The sequence below is a fragment of the Anthonomus grandis genome, chromosome 1 (assembly GCF_022605725.1).
Source record: "Anthonomus grandis grandis chromosome 1, icAntGran1.3, whole genome shotgun sequence".
NCBI lineage: Eukaryota > Metazoa > Arthropoda > Insecta > Coleoptera > Curculionidae > Anthonomus > Anthonomus grandis.
The window spans coordinates 15696860-15724601 of NC_065546.1; the positions used below are offsets into that span (position 1 = coordinate 15696860).

Here is a 27742-nt window from a genome sequence, read left to right on the forward strand (position 1 = left end):
TACCCTTTAAAAATTCCCTTAAAATAGTATTAACGTACTCACCACCCCTGTCTGACCTAATTACTTTCGGAACCCTGCCTAACTGATTACTCGTAAATTCTATAAACTCTTTTATACATTTTACAGTTTCATTTTTATGATTTAATAAATACAGTGCGAACGTAAAGGTTGGAATAAATTCATTTAAAATTCAGGGGTATGTTCAAAAAAAAAACGCTCGGACATGTCGATTTTTATTTTTACTGCGGGTTTTCTTACTATAATTTTATGTATACAGGGTGGCCCAAAAATAAGTTACGGTCATCAACGTAATTTTTTTAAATGTAAACACCTGTTTTTTATTTTAGATTTAGGTTCTACATCAAATTCTAAGTACATTTCATGTACCATGTCCTATACCTAAACTTGACCGTTGACGATTGAACACAATAAAAGGCTATTTTTGGAAGAGTTATTTATATCAAGCAAGAATACATAAAAATATTTTAATTAATTTATTAAGTGTTGAAAATGGCTGCCACGAACCTCTTGCCAATATCCCAGTCGATGCTGAAATTCTTGTAAAACGTTATCGATAACAGAAGGTTCTATCAATCTTATTTCTTCCGTTATTCTAATTTTTAAGTCTTCAATGTTGTTTGGCCGATTAACATAAACTTTGAACTTAAGATACCTCCACAAAAAAAAATCTAAAGGAGTCAGATCCGGCGATCTGGCCGGCCATTCAATTGCACCCCTCCTACCAATCCAACGTCCAGGGAAAACGGTATCCAGGTACTGGCGCACGGGACGAGTGTAATGGGCTGGAGCTCCATCTTGCTGATACCATAAGGAAATAGGTGTATAATATATCCGGGTCTTCCGGATCGGGGTATAAAGTGGCAAGGCATGGAACCATGTCGTTTTCTAAAAACTCTAAATACCTCTCACCATTCACGTATCCTTCAAAGAAAAAGGGCCCTATAACCCTATTTTCGATCACCCCCGCCCAAACATTTACTTTTTGAGGGACTTGGCTGTGGCACTCCATCATCCAGTGCGGATTTTCAGTAGCCCAATATCGGCAGTTTTGCCGGTTTACACTACAATGAAGACAAAACGTTGCCTCATCAGAAAATACAATTTTTTTTGAAAATTGTGGATTAGCATGGCACAAGTCCATAAGTCTCTCACAAAATTCTAAACGCCTATCTGGGTCATCTTCATTTAGTTCATGAACCAATTGAACTTTGTAAGGGTGCCATTTATTTATACCTAAATACTTAACGACGGATGTTTGGGATATCTGATTTTCTAACGCGATATTGCGAGTCGTTTTATGGCAATCTTCTTAAACTGCCAGCAAAACATTTAGTTGCTTCTCTTCTGATATACTTGACCGACCTTTCGTATAATTATCCCTGACATGACCCAAATCCCGATATACGTGGCCTATCAGGATACTTGGCATGATAAATTTCACAGACTTCCATCTGAGTGCGCATCCTGTTTCCATAACCAATCATCATCAAAATCTCTATTCGCTCTCGCTCACTAAGACGTACCATTTTTTGAAATTTTAATTTTATCTTTTGATAAACTTAACACAAGCAAAACTTTGCTTAGGCATTTAAATCAAACTACATTCACTTAAAATTATTTGATGTCAACAAATTGTGACAAGTTAACAATCAAAAACACCAACCACAAATGTAAATAACCAAACAATAACTGATAGGTTGCTTGATATAAATAACTCTTCCAAAAATAGCCTTTTATTGTGTTCAATCGTCAACGGTCGAGTTTAGGTATAGGACATGGTACATGAAATGTACTTAGAATTTGATGTAGAACCTAAATCTAAAATAAAAAATAGGTGTTTACATTTAAAAAAATTACGTTGATGACCGTAACTTATTTTTGGGCCACCCTGTATACATAAAATTATAGTAAGAAAACCCGCAGTTAAAAATAAAAATCGACATGTCCGAGCGTTTTTTTTTTTTGAACATACTCCTGAATTTTAAATGAATTTATTCCAACCTTTACGTTCGCACTGTATATAGTCGTATAGTGTTAAAATTAGTGTTAAAATGTATCGTTTACCCCCTGGAGTAACAGTCTTTATGGGACCGCAAACATCTGTATGTATTAAATCAAGAATATTAAATGTATTGCTTTGAGAAAATTTCGAAAAACTTTTACGAATGATTTGACCTTTTACACAGCAGTCACAAGTTTCCCTAATCCTACAATCCTTAATATTAATACCGATTACCATTTTTCTTTCCATGAAGTGTTTAACTGCATCCATGTCCCGGTGTCCAAACCGTCGATGTTATGTATGCTGACAATCACTGTAATGCTCAAAAACACTCAGTGCATCCACAATCGAAAGCTTGTATAAGTCGGGTGATGGCATCGCACTCGCTATCACTTTTCCGCCTAAAGCGATTTTGCACTCATTTTTATCGAACTGCACATCATATCCCGCACTTGTTAGCTTTTTCACAGATAGTAAATTTGAATCTAATCGCGGCACATACAAAACATTATCGATTTTTAAATTTTCCACTCCCGCACCAGTCACACACTTAATGAGTCCTGTTCCTATACCCTGAACCTTGGAGTGCTGCCCTTTCTCCGCTAACCTCACAACGCCCTTTCTGCTACCGTCAAATTGGGTATAACATCCTTTGTAGGGTATAACATCCTTTGTATGTGGCTCGAAGCTCCCGAGTCCACATACCACGAAGCAGTATTCCTTTTTTCGTCATTTGAGCTATAACTAACCAAAAATCAGTGACCTTATTGGCCTTTTCCTTTTTAAACGCTTTGCACCTTAAACAATCTCGTTTAAAATGGCCTTTCCTGTTACAAAAATAACACTGCTTTACTTCTGTGCTTGCACTACCATTATTTCTGTTACCCTTATACACTGATTTCATAACTGACTCATCCTGGTTTCCTCCTGAAGCTTCCTGACGCCTCCTGTACTCATCGATTAATTTACTCTTTACGAATTCCAGTGTAAACTCATTCGACGACTTACTTTCCAGCGCTGTAATTATAAAACTGTACGAGTCTGGAAGACTTCCCAGTAAAATTCCTGCTGCGAACCTGTCCCTAATTTCTTCCCCTAAGGCGGCCAATTTATTCAACAACTCTAGGAATAAACTGATATGTGCTTCCATATCACCATTCTCCTCCAGCGACAACCTACAAATTCGTTTTAGTAGGAAAACCATGCCAAATAAACTTTATTTCTGGTAATATTCCTTTAGTGCTTCCCACGCATCACATGTATATTCTTTATTTCTGATATGCACTAATTGACTAGCGTCGACAAGTAAGGCTATAGTTGACAAAGCCTTAACATTTTATTTTTTTCAGGTAGTGTCTCGACTTTTTTCTGCTGGTAATACACTCGAAACTACTCCCCATAAGTCAGCATTGATAAGCAACATTTTTACTAAATCACTCCATGACTGATAGTTCTGACCATTTAATTTTTCGACGTTATACTTTGCACTTTCCGCCATTATTCCGGCCTTCCACAAAACACGAATACTACTCGCGATTGTCAGAAATATAGAAAAATAAAACCCAACTTTAAAAAAAAAATACTATTTTAATTACAATTTAAGATTTAAAAATAAAATGAACAAAAGCAAACAAAATATAAAAGTCACCGGGATCGACTTAAACTTTCAATAGTCAAAGTGTCTGTCTGTCAATCTGTCTTTCCCTTCAATGCCCGCGTTTATTTCCTTTTCCCAAATTATACTAAGATCGATACTCCCTTTCATAATATACCGTTGACCTGGACCACGATGACAACGGTACCAAGCCAGGCTATATGCACGTGATCCGAGACGTGATCCTTATTCGGTATATTTCTTGCACGGCCTTTCCTGATTATGGCGTGTCCTCACGCCTAAAATTCAAGTCGACTTTGCTAAGATAAAGAAATACGTATAAGCATTAAAATAAAACAGGCATTAAAGAAAACAAAATTTTATAAAAAACAAACTGAGAAAATCAACAGCTTAGCCATGGAGTCGAACATCCCGTGAAACCTAATACCTAAGAAAATATTAAATTTGGGTAACACGGTGTATGCATACACAGAGTACAGTACAGGATACAAAAAAAAATAAATGGGGTAAAACAAAGGCCAATACCAAATATTAAAACGTTAGGTACTTAAATCTAATAATAACACAAGAATACTAGCGCTAGTATGTTAAAGGCGCACCAGGGAAGACCAAAAGTAACCAGGAATTTTAACCACCTGCCTTTGGCCCACCTGAACCGGGGAGCCAAAAGTACCAGGAATTACAATAATTACACCTGCAGATGGCCCCCCCACAGAGCTCTGCAACCGCGCCACTACCTACTCTAAGATTCAATACCGAATCTTATCCAGGGTTTCATATTTTCCAACCCTGCCACGCCCTTATACGGAATGCGTGTTCGTACAGCTCCAGGTATATCAGTCACTTCATACCGATCGTGCTCCAGGACTTTGCTGATCCTGTAAGGTCCTCGCCACTTGGGCAAGAGTTTCCTGCTGATCCCAGTATTTGGAGACGATGTAACTCGCAACAGCACTAAATTACCCTCCACATACTGATGTCCAGGAATCCTCTTGGAGTCAAATCGGCGTTTTTGCTCAGCCTGATGATTCTCGGCGAGTCTTAACATTTCCGCTCGGATAGCTGTCACATCCAGCGGTTCCTCTTCAACTGATAAAATCTTGGTACCAACAACCTGTCAATTTCAGCCACTACGGTCTCACTGCTAAACTGCCCAAATGGAACAAGATCTTTCTGGTCGGCATCGAAAGCCGTTAGTCAACAAAATATAACAGTCACCGGGATCGACTTAAACTTTCAATAGTCAAAGCCAATCTGTCTTTCCTTTCAACGCCCGCGTGTATTTCCTTTTCCCAAATTATGCTGAGATCGATATTCCCTTTCATAATATACCGTTGACCTGGACCACGATGACGACGGTACCAAGCCAGGCTATATGCACGTGATCCGAGACGTGATCCTTATTCGGCATATTTCTTACACGATTGTACACTTTTTACTATCTTTATACAGCTGAGCTAACGCGACGTACCTGGGCCCATAACCTGTGCGAGTTAGAAGATAATAGAAGGCACAAATGAACATATTACATAATGATTTATTAACAGAATATTATAACAACTGTTACAAAGAAATTAAGATGTTATTTCAACCTTATAAACTTACAGACTAAATACGGACGAAAAACCACATAATCCATATAGTGTTATACAATTATAAAAGAAGTGCTTATGCTGCGGTATCTTGATAAAAGTCCTCGAACCCATAAATTTGTTCTTAATGGTTATATTTTGAGATCCCGATGCCGCGCCGCCATGAAGACTGTTTATTTAAGTTAGATAAAAATAATTATTGTTGAATATTAGATTCGAACAATCTTAAGCTAAATCATAATATTTTTGTTCATTTTAACAAACCTATTTATAAATAATAATAAACTTATTTTATATATATTTAGATATAACTCAAAAGCTGGCCAACCAATCAATCCTCCAAAGTCCCACAGAAGAAAAATCGAACCGCTTCAGCGATATGTGTGGCCTAATATCGAAAGCGAAAGAAGGATTGGCGAAGTCCAAATCCAAAGCTGACGTAATGCGAAGTCCGACAAACGAAAACTTGCCAAAAATCGAACCGAAAAAGTCGGAAAATGAACTGAGATGGGAAGAATTGGTCGCAAGTTTAAATAGGCCTTTGAATTTGTGTGATATGGATTTTACTGACTTAGGTAAAAGTTTAATGTAATCATAATGAACCAGTTTTTTACATTTTCTTTAAAAAACAGTTACGGATGATGAGGTGGACGTGCTGGCTCCAGTTGCTCCTGCAAACGGAATCCCTCCTCCACCTCCTCCTTTGCAAATCATAGGCAGTGCCCCTCCTCCTCCACCTCTATCTAGTAGAATACCGACTGCTCCTCCTCCCGTACCTTGCGCACCTCTTTTTGAATCCCCTACATTAAGGAATAATAATAAGAATACGACTGAAGCTACCAAAATACCTGTAAGTATTTTAGGCCACTTTATCTTTTCAGATATAAGTTATTATCATGAACATTTTAGATTAAGAAAACCAAAAAAACAACCAAATTGTTCTGGAAAGAAGTGCGGGACGACCCCATTACTCAAACGAAAATTAAAACTGGTTACATTTGGGATGAGCTGAATCCAGTTATTGTAGATACTCAAAAGTTGGAGCACTTGTTTGAGTCTAGAGCCAAAGATTTACCGTCTAAGGTCAGTATCTTATTTACTATTCAAAAGATTTTGGTGTAAAAGGAGTGTTAGTGGTGAAGGTCTATTAGTTTTAAAGTATACATCTATTTTTCTAAGTATTTTTGTGATATCGTAATTTTGTTTTTCTTTTTTCCCTTGGTGTCCCGGGCATCATTTGGTCACCACAGGAGGTGAGTTACTATAGTCAGTTTTTCCGGTGAAGGACGCATTTTTTTAAACCTCTTTTGTCTAGATGTGTTTTTGTTTATAACCTCTTATTATCTTCATTACCCCGAATATTTTGCACTTCCTTTTTTTGTGTAGACTTAAGTAGATAAGTTATTTATAAAAATGTACCATTTAAATATTTTCTTGCACACCTTCGTACTAGATTACTTCTAGCATGAGTTATTGGCATGATATTAGAACGTTCCCTTGTAGTAACTAGCCCTTATTTCAACCTCTACAAGCTTTTTAAGTGAATATGCTTTTATTTTTTTGTATAATTAGTAAAATATAAATGAAATTTTTTGTAGAATAAACAAGAACACAATAAAAACAAAGAAATCATCGTGCTTGACCCCAAAAGATCAAACGCTATTAATATTGGTATGACCAAGTTGCCACCTCCACGGTCAATTAAAACCGCTATTTTGAAAATGGATGCTACTATCATGAACCGGGAAGGTATTGAAAAGTTATTGACAATGCTACCCACTGAAGAAGAAAGGACTAAAATACAAGAAGCCCAAGCAGGTAAGGTATAAGTTTTTATATAAATTTTTATTTCCTAGAGCCTAAAATAAATTACTAAATGACTTATTTTGCAAAATCTAAATACCTATGGTATGTGTCTAATTTTTCAATATTTTTAGCTAATCCTGATGTACCTTTGGGTAGTGCCGAACAGTTCCTTTTAACTTTAGCCTCGATCTCAGAGCTCCCCGCCAGACTGAAACTTTGGGCATTCAAGTTAGACTTTGAAAATTCTGAGCGAGAAATTGCTGAACCTTTGATGGACTTAAAGCAAGGGTTTGAGGTTCTTAGGGTCAATAAAACTTTTAGAGGTAAAATACCTGTTTTAATTTTCTAACAACTTAACTAATTAATAATCGTTTCTTTTTAGCTATTTTAAGTACGCTTTTATCTGTGGGCAACTTTTTAAATGGCAATGAAGTTAAAGGTTTCCAAATAGAATATTTAACCAAAGTACCTGAGGTAAAGGATACTGTCCATAAGCACTCTTTATTGCACCATTTATGTCATATTGTTATGGAGAAGTTTCCAGAAGCCACCGATTTGTATTCTGAGGTAAAAATACGACTTTTTTTGCTAAGGACATATTTATTAACTTGGACATTTTAGATTGGTGCAATTACTAGAGCATCTAAAGTCGACTTCGATGAATTGACTTTAAATATCCAAAGATTGGAAAATGACTGTAAGGCTTCTTGGGATCATTTGAAGTTAATAGCAAAGCATGACGGTTCAACGATGATGAAGGTTAAAATGTCTGATTTCTTGGCTGATTGTGCTCAAAGGATTATATTACTGAGTATCATACATAGAAGAATTATGAATAGGTAATTAAGTTAAGATAAACATAGAGAGGTTAAGGCCAAAATTTACAACTAAAGCTTAATAAAATAATTAATCGTATATAGAAACCGTGCTCTTCTGCAGCGTGTTAGTGATAGGAAATGTTTTAATATGAAAAAAGTGATAAAATATTTTTGTTTCAGCTGACATTCTGCAAAATATCTCAATCTCCCGAACAAAATAGGTCAATAATTAGAAAAATATGTTAATAATTATAGAAATATGTCAAAAGCCGTTATTTTTAAAATCTGTCATATTAAATTGAAAAATTGGGTTTTTTTAAATGTTAACAGTGAATAAAATAAAACACAATGATGACAGAGAGATGTCAATAAATGTTCATCTATTTCTTTATTTTTAACGTTTTAGTACTTGGCTTTATCTTCTTATGGTATAAAGGGGCCCAAGGGATTCTAAGTTTTTTTTAATGCATATTCATAGGTTATGTATTTAAATATAAAAATATAGAAGTTACCAAAAATTGAGGGATTCTTGCAATTAAAAATAAATATACAGGGTGTTCCGTTAATCATGTTACAATCTTCTAGGGCAGATAGAAAACATCAAAAGAAAAACAAAAGGTTATATAAACATGGGTCCGGAAAAGCTTCCTCAGGGAGCTAGAGCTCTTTGAAAATAACCTTTAAAAACTAGTTTTTTTTTAATAGCTCCTAAACTACTTTAGCTACCGCAACCAATTTTGAGAGTTAAATTATTGTTCGTACGTTTATTCTTTTGAACCTACTAAATAAAAAAAATATTTACCAGGGGTTTCAAAATCAGGGGGGTATTTGGTAAATTTAGGCCCATTTCTTTAAGACTTTAATTTCTGCCCGTTTGGGCATTAGATTATGATTTTCCGATGCTTTTTACATAAAAGAGGTGCTACTTAACCGTAATAAAAAGGGAATTAATATCATGTAAAAAATACTGACAGTGGCAATGAATTAGCATTATTATTATTATTAAAATAATTAATTCAGGTGCTGTATCTTAGTTTGGTTTTAGTCAATTTCCACAAAAACGGTGATATTTATCGACTTTTACTAAGAGCATCTTTTTTATGTAAAAAGCATAAGAACATCATAATCTAATGCCCAAACGGGCAGAAATTAAAGTCTTAAAGAAATGGGCCTAAATTTACCAAACACCCCCCTGATTCTGAAGCCCCTGGTAAATATTTTTTTTATTTAGTAGGTTCAAAAGAATAAACGTACTAACAATAATTTATCTCCCAAAATTAGTTGCGGTAGCTAAAGTAGTTCCGGAGCTATTAAAAAAAAACTAGTTTTTAAAGGTTATTTTCAAAGACCTCTAGTTCCCTGAGGAAGCTTTACCGGACCCATGTTTATATGAACTTTTGTTTTGACATTTTCTATCTGCCCTAGAAGTTTGTAACATGATGAACGGAAAACCCTGTATATTCATAAGTTCTAAACCTAATAACTCTTGAAATACGGAATGGTATACAAAAGTTTCTTTTTTACTATCCACAGCAGATATTTTTGTAAAAAAACGTTCTGATATTGAACTTATTCTTTAAACCATGCATCTTATAGCCTCTCGCGTACGCTTTTCTAAAAAAACATTTACAACAACTTTGGTAAATGCATTTATTTAAGTTTTTATAAAAAAATAATACTTTTAAAAATCATTTATTTTATATTTAATTCATTTGTGTTTTTTCATACTCCTACAAAATAGGATGTAATTTTTACACAAAATCACAACACAAAATCATACATTTTTTCACATATATAGATAATAAAATTATTATAGAAAATCCTTGCATAAGTTAAAATTAGAAGCTAAAATTAAGAATATATAAAAAAGGACTATCGCAGATTGACAGACAGGTTTCTAAATTATTGATTAACCACAAGAGTGTTTTGATATGGAAATTTATTTGAATTTCAGATAAACCTCTTAATTCATGGAAGCTGCATACTCAACTTCACAAGAATAACTAAAGAGGTATCAAGTCTACAAGCAAAAAAAAAAGTTTACAAACCTGCTTTTGAAACTAAAGCAACATTTTTTTCCCTATTTTTATTTAAGAAGTTCACTTCTTCAATATTTTTTTACAGCATTTAACATTTACACGCACAATTTTTTGACATCAGAAATATTTGTCTATTTAAGTAACAAACTTTTAAAAGAGGAAAATTTCTTTTAAACAATATCTACTTGTCTAATATTTCAACCTTTAACTCCTTTACAAGCAAAAATACTGCAATATATTTGCAAATGGACCTACTATAGAGTGAAAATTTTTTATTTAAGTATGCCATTACATATTTAAGTTTTAGGACCTCGTTTGATATTCTAGAGGGCTTTCGTAAATTGGCAAAAATTCATCTGACAATTGTTAAGTTAATTTACTTTTGAAAGTGGGCGCCTATCTCTAATACATCAGTGAAAAGATTAGTTATAAAATACACATTTGTCATAATGAAAATTCGATTTCTTTACACTTACTGCTGAAAGATAAAATACAATACTCCACACATCTTGACTATCATCTTTTTGAAATGTGTTAGAGTTTTTAGGATTAACTTTAAACTTGTGTTTTTTTATCAGCTTATTAATAATCTTAGCTTGATCCTAGCACATTTACTAAATATATTTATTGAAGAAAAAGCAACAATAAATACAATTGCTAGGATAAATAAGCAAACTTTTGTAGGAATACTATAGAATCTTATTTTGATGAGAGGCTTTGATAGGGTTTTCAAAGACTTAGGTCTAAAAGTGGTCTAAAGTTCGGCCGAGTTACGAAATCTCTTAGGAAACTCAAAAGCTATAATAAATATCATTGAAAATTCTGGGATCTAAGAGATTAATTGCAGCGATTGTGATAAAATGTACATAGGACAAATTATATTATCATTTAATGTCAGCTTTTGAGAATATGTAGCTTAAATGAAATATGGAAGAGTTGAAAAGTCAAGTTTGGCTGTATTTAATACTGGTCACTTTGTAGGGATAGAAAACTTAAAATTACTTAAACTCGTTCATAAAAATAGAAAACTATATGTATACGAATGTTTAGTACTGCTTAAAAATAACAAGTAGTACTTTTGGTCTGTGGGGACTAGTTTGGGCTTTGTCTGTGAAGCGCCATAAAGGAATTCTTAAAGAAAACACAAATTATTAAGTATACTTATGTCTGATCACTCAGGGGAGCCAACGTTTATATGCCAAGGAAAGAGAGGACCAGTTGTTGGGGTATCATGTTTCAAAGAACCATAATGTATTTATATAGTCGCGTTGTATGTCAATATAATGTGCTATATGTCAAATATCTGTCAAAATTGAATAATCTTATCCTAAATAAACTATAGGTACCAAATTTCAACTAAATTGCACCAATACCAAAAAAGTTATGATACTTGCCTAACCTTAAACTGAATAATTTCGAAAACTAATTACTTATATCCCAAAACCAATGTTTAAGAATTATTAACATTTATTATTAATATACTCAATAGCATAAAACTCACCTAATATCTAAATCCATTTTATAAATAAAATAGATCATTACGAATGACCCGTGTATATAGGGGAAATATGCCTATGATGAATCCCTGCCCATGATGGACCACTAGTTAAATATTTAAATTTACCGCGCAAAATACATTTTCGTCGCATTGGTTAGGTTGATTAAAGATTTTCTTTAGTTGTTTATATGTACTCGTGCAAATATAAAGTGATTTTATGAAAATAAACAGAAAAGTTAAAATTGGTAAGTACTGATATAACAAAGTAGGTTAACCTACTGTTAGATAACTTTTGTTTTATTATTTGCTAGAATCTGTTTTTCTCACTGCTGTTTAGGAAAACTGTTTCGTTTTAACTACCGGGAAAAAATTGAGGTTATGGCAAAGAATTTTTTATTTTTTTTATTTTTATGTGATTTGTGCTAAACAGCCTATGATGGACCCCTTGAAATTGTCTTATGATGGACCAGGGGTCCGTCATTGGCAACAATATACAAATTTAATTATTCTATAGATATATTTTTTCTATTTAAGTTTAAATATGGCATCCAAAAAAAGGCAACAGTGGGATGAGGATGACATGCGGCAGGCTATTGAGAATGTAAGAAATAGCAATATGGGCTTTAAGTTAGCAGCCAAAACCTTCAATGTACCGAAGACAACTTTAAGAAGACGTTTGGCTAAGCGAGACTGTTCTAAAGGATATTTGGGAGGACGAAAAGCAACGTTCTCTAAAGCCATCGAAGAGGAGATTGCCGAACATATTATTGAAATGGAAAAACGATTTTTTGGACTAACTTTTAAAGATTTGCGACGGATGGTATTTGAAGTAGCCGAGAGGAATAATATAAAACATGATTTTAATCGGGAAACAAAAATGGCAGGTTGGAAGTGGGTTAGGGGATTTTTAAGACGTAACCCACGAATATCTTTGCGATGCCCAGAAAGCACGTCATTGGCCAGAGCCCAGGCTTTTAACAAGCCAAATATTCAAGCCTATTTTCTACCGGAAAACAATAATATGGATGAGTCAGGTTTGACCACAGTCCAAAAGAAATGACAGAAAGTTTACGCTGCAAAAGGACGCAAGCAAGTTGGGGCACTCAGCAGTGCAGAGCGGGGGCAACACGTCACTGTAGTGTGCGCACTGAATGCCATAGATACTTATATTCCACCTGTTCTTATTTATCCTCGTCAAAGAATGAATGATGAGCTTATGAATGATGCTCCCGCTGGTAGCATAGCTTTTGTGCAAGAAAAAGGATGGATGAACACTGAAATTTTTTGTAAATGGCTAAAGCACTTTGTAAGGTATTCAAAAGCATCTAATGAGAACAAGGTTCTTTTACTTTTAGATGGCCACAGTAGCCATAAAAGCCTTGTCTCCAGTTTTCTAAAGAAAACGGGGTTGTAGTATTTTGTTTTCCGGCGCACTGTTCCCATCACGTTCAGCCATTAGATGTCGGATTCTTCCGTCCTCTTTACACCTATTTTGACCAGGAAATCCCATTATGGCTGCGTTAAAACCCAGGAAAGGCAGTCACACAATATAAAATAGCAAGCCTTCTTAATCGAGCCTTTTTGAAGAGTGCTATTCCATCTAACGCAATAAATTCATTTAAAAAGATGGGAAATCATTCTTTTAATCCCGATATTTTCGAAGATTGGGAGTTTGCACCAGCTTTAGCAACGCATAGGCAGATTCCATTGGAGGCTCAACTCAGTAATATCGAGTTAGACATTCAAAATCAACCAAGTACTTCTGGTCTTAACACCTCTTCATCTTCAGTTTTAAATGTGTCACTGAAAGAAATTTTACCTCCACCTCAAGCGGTACCTGAAGGCGTTGAAAAAAGAAAATGCAAAACTCGTGCAAAAACTGGTCATTTAAATTCCACTCCAGAAATTCAAGAACTAAAGAAAAAGTTATTGAAAATGAAACGAAACTAAGAAAACGACAAGGTAGGGCAGTAAAATGGCAACTTGTCATTGAAAATGACAGATCTGACGAAGATGAGTGTATCTTGGAGGAATTCCTTAAAAAAGATAAAGAAGACACATATGATGCCAGTTGCATTTACTGCAACGAGTTATTCTCTCACTCACGTAGCAAAGAAAAGTGGATTCGCTGTCAAGTATATAGATCGTGGTGCCATATTGAGTGCATTTATTTGTGAATCATGTACTTAATTTCTTGAGTTTATATGTACATTTTTGTACCCCACAAATTATTTTTTTTATTAAAGCTTAAAAAAGAAGTTAATAAGATAAAATTATATTTATTTACAACAGGGGCCAACATGGGCACATAATGTGCCATTGATGGACCCCTCATATTTTTTTTTTACAGCGCTCATTATTAAAAAATATATATATTATTACAAAATTCACTCTTTCCTATATTTGACATCCAGTAATAGATTGATTTTTGTATAAAAAAATGGAAACAACAAAACTAAAGAAATGGTAACAATCATTTCTTAAGGGGTCCATCACAGACACACTTCCCCTATGTATTCGAATATTTTTAATAAAATAGTAAGGCAATATTCATTTTGACTCACCGGTATAAACACACTGGCCTTTCAAAAAAAATATTTTTTCAAAATTTTTGCTGAATTTTCCTCGCCGCAATTACACAATTTCCCCAATTGTTATGCACAGATTCGGAAAGCCCATTCATTTTCTGATTTGGTGCTACCTTTCTTGATTCTTCATTTTTATTGATAATTTTATAAAAAACCCAACCTAGTCCCGGCCACCTATCACGAGAAAAAATATTCCCATACTAGACGCCAAAGCATTGTTTCTACCAGCCATTTCTTTAGAGTTTAGGTTGACACCTTCAATTATTTGCAAAAAACGCAAAAATTTTTTTTCGGGTACTTGTACTATTGGTGGAACACTGGAATGTTAGTATATGTTATACACAAAATTTCGGATTTTTCAGATGATGTTTGACCGTTTTATCACGTAACAGGGACGCCGCAAATGAATTAAATGCGAAAACTCGAATTGCTCAAAACTTATTAAAGTTAAAAGATTGGAATTTTACGTAGATAATGGGGTTCTTAAAGTATTTAATACCTGAGAATATAAATCGTCCAGGTGCCACCAATAAAAAGTTATTAAATAAAATGTGATTTTCGGGTCAGACCTTTATGGGTAAGCTTCATTATTGCTCTCCCTGTTTGGTTCCCAAAAATTCGGTTACATAGCATATGAAAGATAAAGAATGAACCTATTTAAAAAAAAAAAAAACTTTTTTTCGAAATAAGTATCTATTCGGGGGCGAACTGCTGCCTGGCTTCTTCCCCAAATACAGGGAGACACAATTGTTTAATTATGCCACTGGAGAGTACTAGTGAACTGTACTTATTTCTTTTGTTTGTTTATCGAAGGACCACAGCTTATATAGCGCTGGCCTAATTATCTTAATAAATGAAACAAGCTTTTACATTACAAAATATACTCATTTATTAGATCAAAAGATGAAAAAATGGTTATTCATTAAAGCAGTTGTAGACTATAGTCTAGGTATATGCAAGATAATCTATAGATTGTCTTTGCTGTTTTTTTATATACTTAAGTTTACCTTATTTACACCCACCTTGCTTCTAAACAGGTAACTTCACTCACTTCTTACTAAGTACTAACAATCGTGCTTATATTTTCTCTGACTCACACATTACTTCTCGACGACAGTGTCTTAACTTGACTGTAACAGTAACTCAACTCGACTGTGTACTGCAACTCTTGGACCAGTATTTGGCCATCAAGAGTCTGGAGAGAGAGAGACTCAATGTTAGGGTTTAAAGAGTAAAGGGAATAGGGGTAACTCGTGAGCAACTTCTCACTTCGATCTCACCTCGCGACTCGACTCACACACTACATCTCGGGGACAGTGATCCAACCTGACTTCTACAACAACGGAGATAACTAAACTAAACTAAACTTTGACCGCGTGACTTTTTACTAGCTTGTTTTATTTAGTAGGTGTAAAAATGCTCAATAAAGGCATCTTTCATCAACAAGGGATGTGAAAAAGGGCTTAAGACCTAAGAGCCTGGCAGTTTCATCGCAATTTATGGGTTATATTTGTTTTCTTTAAAATTTTGAAAGTAAAATGCTTAAAAGTAATCACTTCAAATAAATTTTTTTCTGACCTGTGGGAACCTTCTAGGGATCGATGATGTCCTTAACATTATAAACATAAGCCAAATAAAAATAAATATATTTCGATGACAGAAAAGGGTGTTGATGGGTTATTTCCCGACAGTATCGTTTGGCGGAAAATTCCAAAACACTAATAATGCCAGAACTCTTAAAATATTTTTTTTACAAAAAAAAGCTCCAGGTATGTCTAATCTCTTATAAAATGACGTCTTTCGCCAAAACACTTTTTTTATAAAAATTTTAGTTTAGCCTCTGGAGAAGTTTGAATTTTTTTTTAGTCACTTTTGTTCGCTTATAATAACTCACCCTATATACCGATCTGGCCCAAAAAATACACAGTTCTTAAGCTTCTAATAGTCTTTATGTCCTAAAAATTTGTTTAAAGGCTTTTAATTTGAGTTCTCGCATCCTGAAGGAATTTGACCCGTTTTTTTACAAATTTTTGACTCTCGGTACCGCTCTCTTTGTAGGTACCGAAAAAAAAATTGTTTACGGATCCATCAGTCTTAATGTCTTAAGAGGCCACATGCCAAATTTTTTTGTCACAGTTTTATTTTTAATGGTCACAGGTGCTCCTATATAAAAATAAAACATTTTTAACAAAGATAAAGGCATAATCCCTTAAAGTCAATTATATAGTTTAGTTAATGTTTAAGATTTGTTATAGAAGCCACTAATAACGTTTATTATTCATCTTACAAAAAAATATAAATATATTAACAATACTAAACAATAAAATAAAATAATTAAAATAATAACGTAAATCAATGCAAATGTATCAGACTCTTGCAACTTGCCAGAAGCAAGCTCTGTTCTTTCGACATTGCAAAAAAAAGTAACTTAAAATATATATAAAACAAAAAAAAGCTTAAACATAAGAAATTCCTATATTTAGTAGGTATGAGAAAAAAATATTTAAAACTAACAAAAATATAAAAATACGTGCATAAATGTATCCATTTGATACTAAACTGCCTAAATCTAAAAATGATTCGCCTTTAACTAACTAAAATAATTACTAAATAAAAGTTAGGTTAAGGACGCGCTACAGATAATAATTAATATAACGGCAAATATTGTAAGAGAATAATTTGTAGAATAATTGGGTTTTGTGTCTAGGTACTGTTATTGTATTTCTTCGCAAATCTATATTATGTACATCAGTTCTGAAAATTATTTTATTAAAAAAACCCAAATGGAATGCAGGAGTTTTACATCATTTGAACTCTTTGAGGATCATGATGATTCAGGCAATGTTCATATACACTATCACAGTGATCGAAATCTGATAAAAAAGGGAGGGAGAACAAGGGAGTCACATAGTTCCTGTTTAATGTGCTGATCCAGGTAGTGCCTAAGAGGATAAATAGATTTGAAACAGTTGTAAGATTCCTGAAGTACATTTGATATATGACTGGAAAATTTTAATTCTGCATCTAGAGTTAAACCTAAGCTTTTAGTATTTATAACAGCATCAAGTACTTGCTTATCAATGCATACAAGAAATTGTGAGGAGAGATTATTTATGTTATTTTTATTGCCAAACAGAATAACTTTACATTTTTGAAGATTAAACTGCAATGTATGTTGACTGGAGACATCATTGAGTGCTTTTAGATCAGCATTTAATTTATTAATAGCTTCTTGATTTTCAGAAAGTAAAAACGAATAATAAATTTGGGTGTCATCTGCATAAAGATGGTACTTACAGTTTCTAATAAAATGAAGAAAACAAGATGTATAGATGCTAAATAGTACCCCAGTATGTTGCCTTGTGCTACTCCAATAAGTACTGAAAGGCTGTTACATAAAACATTATCAATCTTCCCTCTCTCCTAAAAAAACTAGTTTTAGTTTAGTTTTAATCTGCTTCCGAAGATGCTAACATCATTAACGAAATACGTGTTGAGAGTTTTGGTTAGTGATAAAACTGTCTTGTAATTTTGATATTCTTTTTGCGTAATATTTTGTGATGCGTTTTTCACATTTAAGCAATTTTATATTAACAGAAAAATTAGTATTTGTAGTTAAAATTGATTAATACATATTTTAAACGACGTCCTTGTTATATTATTTTAATAAAAACACAGTTAAAAAATAATAGACTGTTATTGTTTTTATTTAAGGTAAACGAGAGATTTGAAATAACTTAATTAACTTTTTTCAGATTCCACAAATTTCTCTTATGGCTTGGAATACCTTTTCACCAAGTAAGTGACACAAAACCAAACGAGTTCTGCCGTATTGTATCCGAATTTGCTCTGGAGTACCGAACAACTAGGGAGCGCGTGCTGCAGCAGTTAGAGAAAAAGGCAAACCATAGAGAAAGAAATAAGACCAGAGGCAAAATGATAACTGATGTAAGACTTAATTATAATGTTTTAAAATTAAAATAAAAATTTTCTATTTTTTTTATTTATTAGGTGGGCAAGTTTAAAACAAAGGAGGATCGGGCTGATGCAGAATTAAGGCAGCTATTAGGAAGTGACATATCTGATGTAGAAAGTATGCAAGGTAAATCAAATAAAAAAGTCTATTGCTAAATCTTGTTATTAAAAGTAATAACATTTGCAGGTACTTTACCTTGGAGACATCGTAGAAGAGACAGCAATACCCAAAGTAATACCCTGGGTAGAAATAGCACAGGTCCAAATGGGCATTTAGCAGATGGGGACGATGAAATCCTAGAGAGTTTGGTAAAAACCGCAACTAAAGGGCCTAGAACGGCACCAAGGGAGAGAAAAAGGACGCGACATGCAGATAGAAAGTCATGTAAGTATTCAAAAATACCTGTTACTTAATAGGTGTAAATATTATTATTATTTTGATTTTTAAGTAGTTAAGAGGTCTCGAACGAGAGAAAACAATCCGTTTGGTAGCAGAGACTCTCCCTAGATTGATTTATCAATAAATTTTGGTAGGTGGTGGTTGTGCGTTTGGTTTTTGTGATTTTGGATTTTAGAGCATTGCTTTAGCTAATATGGTTTGCAAATCATAAATATTACGAATTACTAGTGCATGTCTTATCAAATCTTCACATAATTAAAATCTAAAATACAAAAAACACTCCTCGTAACAAAAATGGCAAAATAATTTACTTTGAACTATCAATCTAAATATTCTAAAATATGTTTTTAGAAATTCCAGAATTGTTCCCGGATCAATTGCAGCATTTAAATATCAAATATTGTGTAGCATTTTCTTTAAATTTCCGGACTTTTAAATATATAACCATATTAATGTAACCATGAACATGTTTTACCACTAATTCCTACTCTTAGTCAAGATTTGTTATTTATAAATTTGCCTAACAGCAACTTTAAGAACTTCTTCATTCCTCAAAGGGTTCCCTGTATTCACTTTATTTACGCAGTTATAAAAAAATAATACCCAATAAGTTTTAAATTTGTATTATACAGATCGTGTTATCGTGAGCTACGTATTACCCAAAATAATGGCAACACCGCTTGGTTGCGGCTTGCAGGCGGCGGAATTTTTCGTTTTTATTTTTTGAACCGGGAGTCAGCAGACCTCACTTTGCTGTGTTACTGCACGTTGCATTAATAATTTTTAAGCGTTATTTTCGTGTTTTTTTCACTATGGCTGTTTATACCCCTTCCGAAAGAGTTCAACTAATTAAATGGTTTTATGGAGGCAATTCGGCAGTACAATGTAGAGATTTGTTTTCGGCGACAATGTTATAGGGCCATTTTTCATTGATGGCACTTTAAACGCCCAAAAGTACCTTAAGTTGTTGCAAAACCAAGCTCTTCCTGCCATTCAAATCCTATCTGATGTAGACCTGGGATTGGTTTATTTTAAGCAAGATGGCTGAGCTGCTCATAACCCGGCTAGGGTAAAAGAATTTTTAACAAATACTTTTCCTAACCGCCTTATTAGTGGGACTGGCGATATTAAATGGCCTCCTAGATCTCCAGATTTGTCTCCAAATGACTTTTATCTGTGGGATTACCTTAAGCAGACCATTTACAAGACAAGAATTTAGTAGGCCAACATATTTAGAGGAGTTGCGAAATAAAATTGTCGAAGATGCCAATTCCATTTTACCTGAAACTCTTTTGGAGGTGCGAAATAGCTTTTACGATAGGTTAAGTTTTTGTTTAGCGAAAGAAGGCGGTTTATTTGAGCCTTTTATTTAAAAAATGATATGTTGTTAAATTTGTTTATTAGAGTTTTATTTCTGATTTTTTATAATATTTTTATCATAGTTGATATTTTATTTTTTATTAGAATAACGCTTTAATTTTCATTATGCAAAACACAGCATATTAAACATTTTAAGATTACTATTTTATGCGGGTTTTACACATTGCCATGTCTGTAAAGCCCGCATTAGAAAAATATTTTAAAAATGCCTGGATTTTCGCGTAATATTTTGGGACATTTTATCGCCAAACGACGCAACTCCCACGAAAGTCAGATGTTTACTTAATCCCCATAGAGTAATTAAAAGTATAAGAGGGTTCAATCCCATAGTAACAAGTAGGCACCATCTTTACCCTAAACTCGATTGCAGTATCACGGATGCAGTCTAACCGAACTAAAATAATTGACATTTATCACAGTCGGTAAAATAGTCTACCTTAATACCGATTCGTCATGGAAATGAAAGGCGCGCTATTCAAAATTTTAGAATGGCGCGAAATTTAAAATTATTGACCCATTAAATCAATTTTTAACAGCGTAAAGGCTGTGAATCTCGATCACATACTCTAAAAAATTATAAAATAGTGCAAGTATATTAATTTAATTTTTGAAGAGTCTAAGAGTGATAATGTATGTAATTTAAGTTTATTTTTTACATTTTTTAATTGAATTCGTTAGTTTTTTGACATTAAATTCATCAAATTTGCTTTTAAGCTGTTAAGTTAATGCATTAAGGCCCTTCAAAAAAATAAATTGTTATTAATGCAGTTTTTCATTCATTTTTAGAGAATGTGAAAGAGATTTTACAGCCCAATACGCTATCAAAAAAAGATTTAATGGGTCAATTATGTAAGACAATATTTTAGAGATTTAAGTATAATATATTAAATCCTATTTTGAGAATTAAATTCTCGATACTAACAATGCTAATTTTACTGTTATCAACAAATTAACAAGGGTAGGGGTACAATTAAAGCCAATTGTAAAGTAAGTTTATAATTTATTGTCTTAAAAGAGATCCTGATACAATTTGTTTTTGTGCTGCTTTAGCACAACACTGTCCATGGTATGGTATGTATTTTGCTTTTTCTACATTTTGAGGATATGATACAAAAATTACAATTTATGAAATTTATAAATTAATTATTTATAGACATAAGAACTATATTTCTCAAAAATATACCCTAAAAATTTTACGTTTACTACCTACTTTTTTGTACAGAGGGTACTCAAAAATGTTAGGGGAGTGGTAAAATATAAAAACTAACCCTGTAATTAAAATATTCTTTATGGAGAGTATGATATTATTAAACATTAGTTGACACTGATGTATACCCTAAATTCTAGATGTCGTCGGTCCTTTTTCTTAAATATTCAAGGAGAATCCCTGGATCTTACTCATATCTTATCGAGGTGAGATACCTCCTTTAGTAGTGACCTGGTAGAATTGAAGTTGTTTCACTTATTGTGCTTTTGGTACTTCCTAGCAGCAAAGCACTGATGATACCTTTTTCAGAGCTAGTAAAATGTGGCCTAGCATAATTATGTTCATTCTGAACATTATATTGAGATTGCTGGATTATGACAGCAGGTAATAAAGTCAATGTATGTTCCCAAGGTACTTGTGCTTCAACCAGTACTGGGGCATTGTGAATAATACTTGGGCCAGCAATTGGGAAAGCACACTTGTTTAAACGAGTATGTATAGTACCAGTTAATGAAATATCATCAAAATGGTCTTGACAGAAATAACACCTTGTTGACGTTGGGCTTAAACCAAGTATTTTAATCCATTCGGACCTCCTAATAATGTCACTTTCAGGAAATTTAAAGAAAATTTTATTTTTGTATGAATCCTCAATAGGTCAACAGTATGTATTAGAACAAGTAGATGCCTTGCATTTAAAAATAAATTTTCCTGGTGATAACATTATTAGGGCAGTTTTAAAATGGTAAACAACAATTTTAGGTGACCTACAATATGGTGAAAACTATTTGATAAAAAAAATTGCACTTATTCCATCCTAGGGATCTGAAACTATACAATAAAACAACAAAAAAGCTTCTATATCATGAAATTATACTTTAATGACTTTAAGCTATATTTTTAACTATTTTTGTTGAGAAAAAAACAAAAGGACACACCCAATGGACGCCAAAATAAAAAGGAATAAGCAATGGCGACGATCGATGATGCGAAGGTGGGTGGTGGGAAGGGACGAAAGAAAATCGATAATCTAATGACAATTATGGCAGAAATTGGCCCTCGATGCGGTCTAACCGAACTAAATTTTTTAGGTTTGGAACTTGATGATCAGGTTAGGCTATCTTTCGAACACTCTTTTAATATTCATTTCTCTATGCTAATCCCGTCCTCGGGTCGGCCGGGGCGGTGCTCTGTCGCAGGTACTCGTGCATGCGCGACGTTGCAAAATTTCGCCTCTATGCGGTTTCCTATAAGTAACGAACGGAAACACGATCTGTAAATATTTATATATTATGAAAAGTAAAAAATTCATTAGCTATTTGCAAAAATATACTTTATATAAATAACATTTTTAAAAAATGTCAGGTCTATATCAGAGTTTCTTAATAATCCAAAAGAATATTCTACATAAAAAAATAATAAACAAGATATATTTATACTGGTTGCAGCTACTTTAAATAAAAAACAGTTAAAACAATTAGAGTTAAAATTTGATTTTGGTAGAAAAAATATATTAATTTATCACCTCAAGTTTCTTGATTTTATTGAATTGATGCCTATATCTTACGGTAAGAGATTGTTCCTAATCGTTAAATACATTTAACTTAGAAACTGTAACGACATATTTTGTACACACACGTTGATAAAGAGGGCGAATGGTTAAAATAATGTTTGCTAAAAAATTGGATTAAATTTTTATTTTTTTTTTTTAATTACATAATATTTTGAGACACCCTATATAAAAATACACTTTGGGAATATCTACAATTAATTACAAACAATTGTTTTTTAAAAATCGATATTTTACTAACACTGATTTTTAATGCTTAGCCTAACCCAACAATAATTACTGTATTTGTTTCAGTTTTAATTAATTGATTATTAACTGCTTGCAAAATTAGTGGAATATAGTATTGATACTAACCAAACCCAAGCAACCATTTAACTATTGAAAGTGTAGAGTTCTCAAACTTTAGCTCCTTTTCATAAAGGGTGTTTCAGAACTATGGGATCAAACTTCTGGGGGTTGTTCAGTGCAACAGAAGAATCTATTTAAGTATGGGAACCCATGTCCGGAAATGCGTTACTACGCTACTACGGCCTTAAGACGCGTTAAAATTTATAAAATACATTAATTACCTAAATAGGATCTGCTGCATTTATTTTTACCTTTTGTACAGGGTCTTTCCCCATATATTGACCGCCCCCCCCCCCCTACAGGGATAATGCGAAAAGTTAAAAAAATAAATGAATTGAGTAGAAACAATAAAAACAGAAGATTTATTATTACTAAGGTGATATTTAGCATCTTTTTGTTGATAAGGATACATTATTTTAACAATTGTTAAACTTTAATTTAGACGTAATTATAACTATAACTGCTCTATATGACCACCACCATTATCAATACAGTTTATATAATCCTGCTCAATTTTGTGTATTGTATTCCTTATAAATTCTCTATGATTTTGATTGATATCATCTATCGCAGTAATAATTTTTCTGCGGAGCTCCTTGACATTTTCAGTTCCCTGTTCGTAAACTTTATTTTGCAGGTAACCCCACAGAAATGAATCAGGAGGTGTCAGGTCTGGACTGTTTGGTGGCCAACGAATTGACCCAGTTCGTCCAATCCACAGGTTATATCTATCATTTAAAAATCTCAAAACAGGTAACACATTATGCGGTGGGGCACCATCTTGATGCCAAACTATTTGCTCGTATTGCCTTATGGGTAGATCTTCAAGTTTAGCTTCAATTTGATGAAGTAAGCATCTCTAGGTATCTCTGTCCCGTCAAGTTTCCGTTATAAAAAATAGGTCCTATGACCTGGTCATTTAAAATTCCACACAATACATATAGAGATTGCCGCCCTTGAAACTTAATTTCCCTTGTTATTCGGGGGTTTGTTCTTGACCAAAAGAATTGAACATTTTTTCGATTGTAAATGCCCGCGGTTGTAAAGGTGCACTCGTCGGCCACAATTTTTTTTTTTTTAAGTTATTATCTTCTTTTTTTAGCACTAGCATCTCTTGACAAAACTCCATCCGTTTATTTCTTTGCTCTACACTTAAAGTTTAGGTAATATTCGATAAGCAAAATATTTATACTTTTTTAAAGTTGAATACATTTTTATGGCCGATCGATCAAAGTAAATTCTGGCATCTTCTATGGAATGATTTGTGTGTTCTAAAAAGAAATTCAACATTTTTGATGGGCAATTTGAGGAAGACAAAGGCCTGAACATGATAGCGTAGATCTAAATGTATTCAAAAATTAGTAAAAACTTACCTACCTTCGAAATATAGCAAAATATGTAATTCTTCTTCTGGATCGACAAGAGCTGTCCGACGTTTTCTTCGTAGAGTTTTCCTGATGCAAAATGCTCGTTCTATATTTTTAAACGTATTTTTTGCCGGAATGGGACGTAAAGGAAAGGTTCATATGTTCGTATATTCCTCTCTGGCGGCATTTGCGTTATTATTATTTTTATAAAATATACGGCCGATGTCACATTTTTCTTCATCACTGTACGGCATTTTTTAACATTTATGGGTCAACAAACAAGAAATGACAATGTCATCTGAATGATTTGTTTTTTAATAAATGTCAAACAATAACAATGCAGCGCCTACCAAGATCTTCAATATATTATTTTTTTAAAGTTTGGAGCCCGATATTTCCGAAACGGTTTAATAAAACATAGTTAAATTATATATATTTGAAATAAAAAAATTCGGCTCTTTTTAACTATTAAGTCATATACAGGGTGTTCCATAAGAAAAAACTGATCATCTGTCTAAATTTGACGTTTCTAAAAAAAAAATGTTGACATCGGATTCAAAAATTTAAAGTAAAACCCCAAAAGTTTTGTATTAAATTTTTTTTTAACTTTTCGCATTACCCCTGTAGGGGGAGGGTCAATATATGGGGAAAGACCCTGTACATGATACTATAACAACAATTGTTTAAAATCAACGCTTATCAATGTCAATTCTCAATGTCATGTTTAAAAATTTAAGAGCTTACAATTTTTTAAACATTTATTGCTAATGGAAAACTTTACCAATCAAGAATTGACGGATATGCATTTGGCATATGGAGCAACAAACTGCAATGCACGAGCAGCATCGCGGTTGTATCATGAACGTTATCCCAAACGATAGCATCCTGGACACAAAAAGTTTATTGCGGTTCATCGCTGAGACAGGCATGTTTAAGACCAAGATGCATGATACTGGTGTTGCTCGAACCGTAATAACAGTCGAATTTGAAGAAGAGGTGCTTCAGCGAGTTGCCGATGAACCATCAAATAGCACACGTGACGTCGCTAAGAATATGAATACGAGTAACGCTTCTGTCTGGAGGGTACTACACGAGCAACAACTCCATCCTTACCACTTCCAGAAAGTTCAAGGTATGACTGCAGCCGATAATCATCCTAGAGTTCAATTTTGTCGATGGCTTCTGGATCACATCATTGCACAACCAAATTTTTTACGATATGTTTTGTGGACCGATGAAGCCTCTTTCACAAGAGACGGTTTTTTTAATAGTAGGAATAGCCATGTTTGGGACGAAGAATGAATTGAATTTTTCCAAGAAAACATCAGAATAGTTGGTCTGTCAACCTATGGGCAGGCATTGTTGATGATTATTAATTGGGCCATACCTTCTACCGGAACGGTTAACAGGACCTATTTATCTGCGTTTCTTGGAGGAAGTTCTCCCAGAACTCCTTGAGAATGTTCCACTAAACGTTAGACAGCAAATGTGGTTTCAGCATGATGGAGCGCCGGCTCACTTTGCTGTACAAGTACTTGAGTATTTGGCTCAGCAGTTTTGGCACCGTTGGATTGCCAGAGGTGGAGCAGTTTCTTGGCCTCCTAAGTCACCCGATTTAACTTTGCTCGATTTTTTCTTGTGGGGACATGTAAAGTCTTTAGTCTACGAAACTCCAATAGAATCAGCGCTAGACTTAATTGGGCAAATAACAGCAGCATTTGAAATCATTCAAAACGAGTATCAAATTTTTAGTGTAGTCCGCCGAAATCATGTGCAGCGTTTAAAGCGGTGTATTGAGGTTGGAGGAAGACATTTTGAACAATTGTTGTGATGGTATCATACACGTATGTATGTATGTATGTATGTATGTATGTATGTATGTATACAAAAGGTAAAAATAAATGCATTAGATCCTATTTAGGTAATTAATATTCTTTCTAAATTTAGACACGTCTTAGGGCCGTAGTGGCTTAGTGACACATTTCGGGACATGGGTTCCTATACTCAGATGGATTCTACTGTTGCACTGAATAACCCCTAGAAGTTTGATCCCATAGTTCTGAAACACCCTGTATATTATGACAAATACTCCAATGTCCTAATGACCTTAAATGAATAGACAAGTGTGATACGACAAAATATCGTCCTAAAGCGATAGTAAAGATTCCTAAAACTTCCTAACTAGAGATCAAAAATTTATGTCATCTATCATTTAATGTTTTTGGAGAACATATAGATTTTTTCAAAGTACCAATAAATATGAAAATGGTATCTAGTATATTTTTGTTATTTAGGTATAAGTAAAAATTAAAAATATCTTTATTATAAAATTTATTTTATTTTCAGTACGAAGGACACTTAAAAATGGCCTCTCCGAAGAAGAAAAGAAAATTTTATCGACAACCTACATCAAAGGCTACTAATAAATATAGAGTGATAGCTTAAGAAATTTCCAGTGATTTTAAATTTTATTTATAAACACTTTATTTTGCGTAGGATTAACGTCATCATACTACACCACCCGTGGATGGTGCTTTTATAAGATACGTTTGTTGTATAATGTAAACTATTGTGAATGTGATAATAACTAAAAATCTCTTAAAGAACCTTTGCTTGATAAGTAACTAGGAATTATTTACCAAGTTGTTTTTTACAATAACCTTTATTAATTTTAAGTATTTTGCCTTTTTTTTAATAAGCACTGGTATTTATTTTTTTCTTCTTTTACAATAAGACACCGAGTCTGCCTTAATTTTTTGTTAAATTTTTATATTTCGACTTTCTCCTATTATAGTTAGAATTTCTTCCTTATTTTTTGCTGTGGTTTTTTAGCTAGTAAATTGTATTTTTTTTGTTTTAGACTATTACCTTAATATAGTTACGTGATTTTGTTAAAGCAAAAATGTTTTATTTATAAGATATTCCTAACAGGTAATTTACATAGTTTAATCAATAAGCTTCTCAGCTACCTGGATATATACCTTTGAAAGGCAATCTAAAAGGCCTTGTAATAAATCAGATATCCTTACTGGCCTCTCTGAATTAATTAGCCATTTTTTCACACAAAAACTAGGAATAAGCCTATTATCCAGGGTCTATTACCACAAATGTACTAATGAAGTGGACATTGGAAAACGCAGACATAGTTTTCTTCATTCTCTTATTATTAAATATAGTGGTGCTTATTTCAATTATTATGCACCGATTTTGAATGCTTAACTTAAATCTAAAAAAAAAACAATTTTTACCATAGCCAGGCTTAGAAAGTTTTTTAACTCATTTTTTTTAAAGTAAACGATAAAAACACATATAAGTTGTAAAGGTAATATTTAATAAGTTAATTAGTTGAAGACAAAAAAAAATAATTCCACTATCTCAAACAAATTAGTAGTAATCATACTATACATATGTATATAATAGCGTAATATGTTGTAAGGGATAAGTCTTTTTTATCATAAGTCTTAAAGGTTATTTTGGCGAATATGTGGTCAAAAAAAATTGTAAATACTGTCCATG

The 27742-nt window shown here is 33.2% G+C and overlaps 1 protein-coding gene across 1 annotated transcript in view; it reads left to right on the forward strand.

Annotated features, from left to right (window-relative positions):
- The window catches only part of LOC126744971 (uncharacterized), a 320592-nt gene extending 293463 nt beyond the window's left edge, over window positions 1-27129 (forward strand). The window contains 11 exon segments of the mRNA XM_050452602.1: window positions 5536-5805; window positions 5863-6080; window positions 6140-6313; window positions 6829-7048; window positions 7168-7359; window positions 7419-7603; window positions 7658-7875; window positions 17735-17927; window positions 17991-18081; window positions 18142-18339; window positions 26573-27129. Coding sequence (XP_050308559.1) covers window positions 5536-5805; window positions 5863-6080; window positions 6140-6313; window positions 6829-7048; window positions 7168-7359; window positions 7419-7603; window positions 7658-7875; window positions 17735-17927; window positions 17991-18081; window positions 18142-18339; window positions 26573-26649 — 2036 coding nt within the window. The 3' untranslated portion in view covers window positions 26650-27129.
- The last annotated feature ends 613 nt before the right edge of the window (window positions 27130-27742 follow it).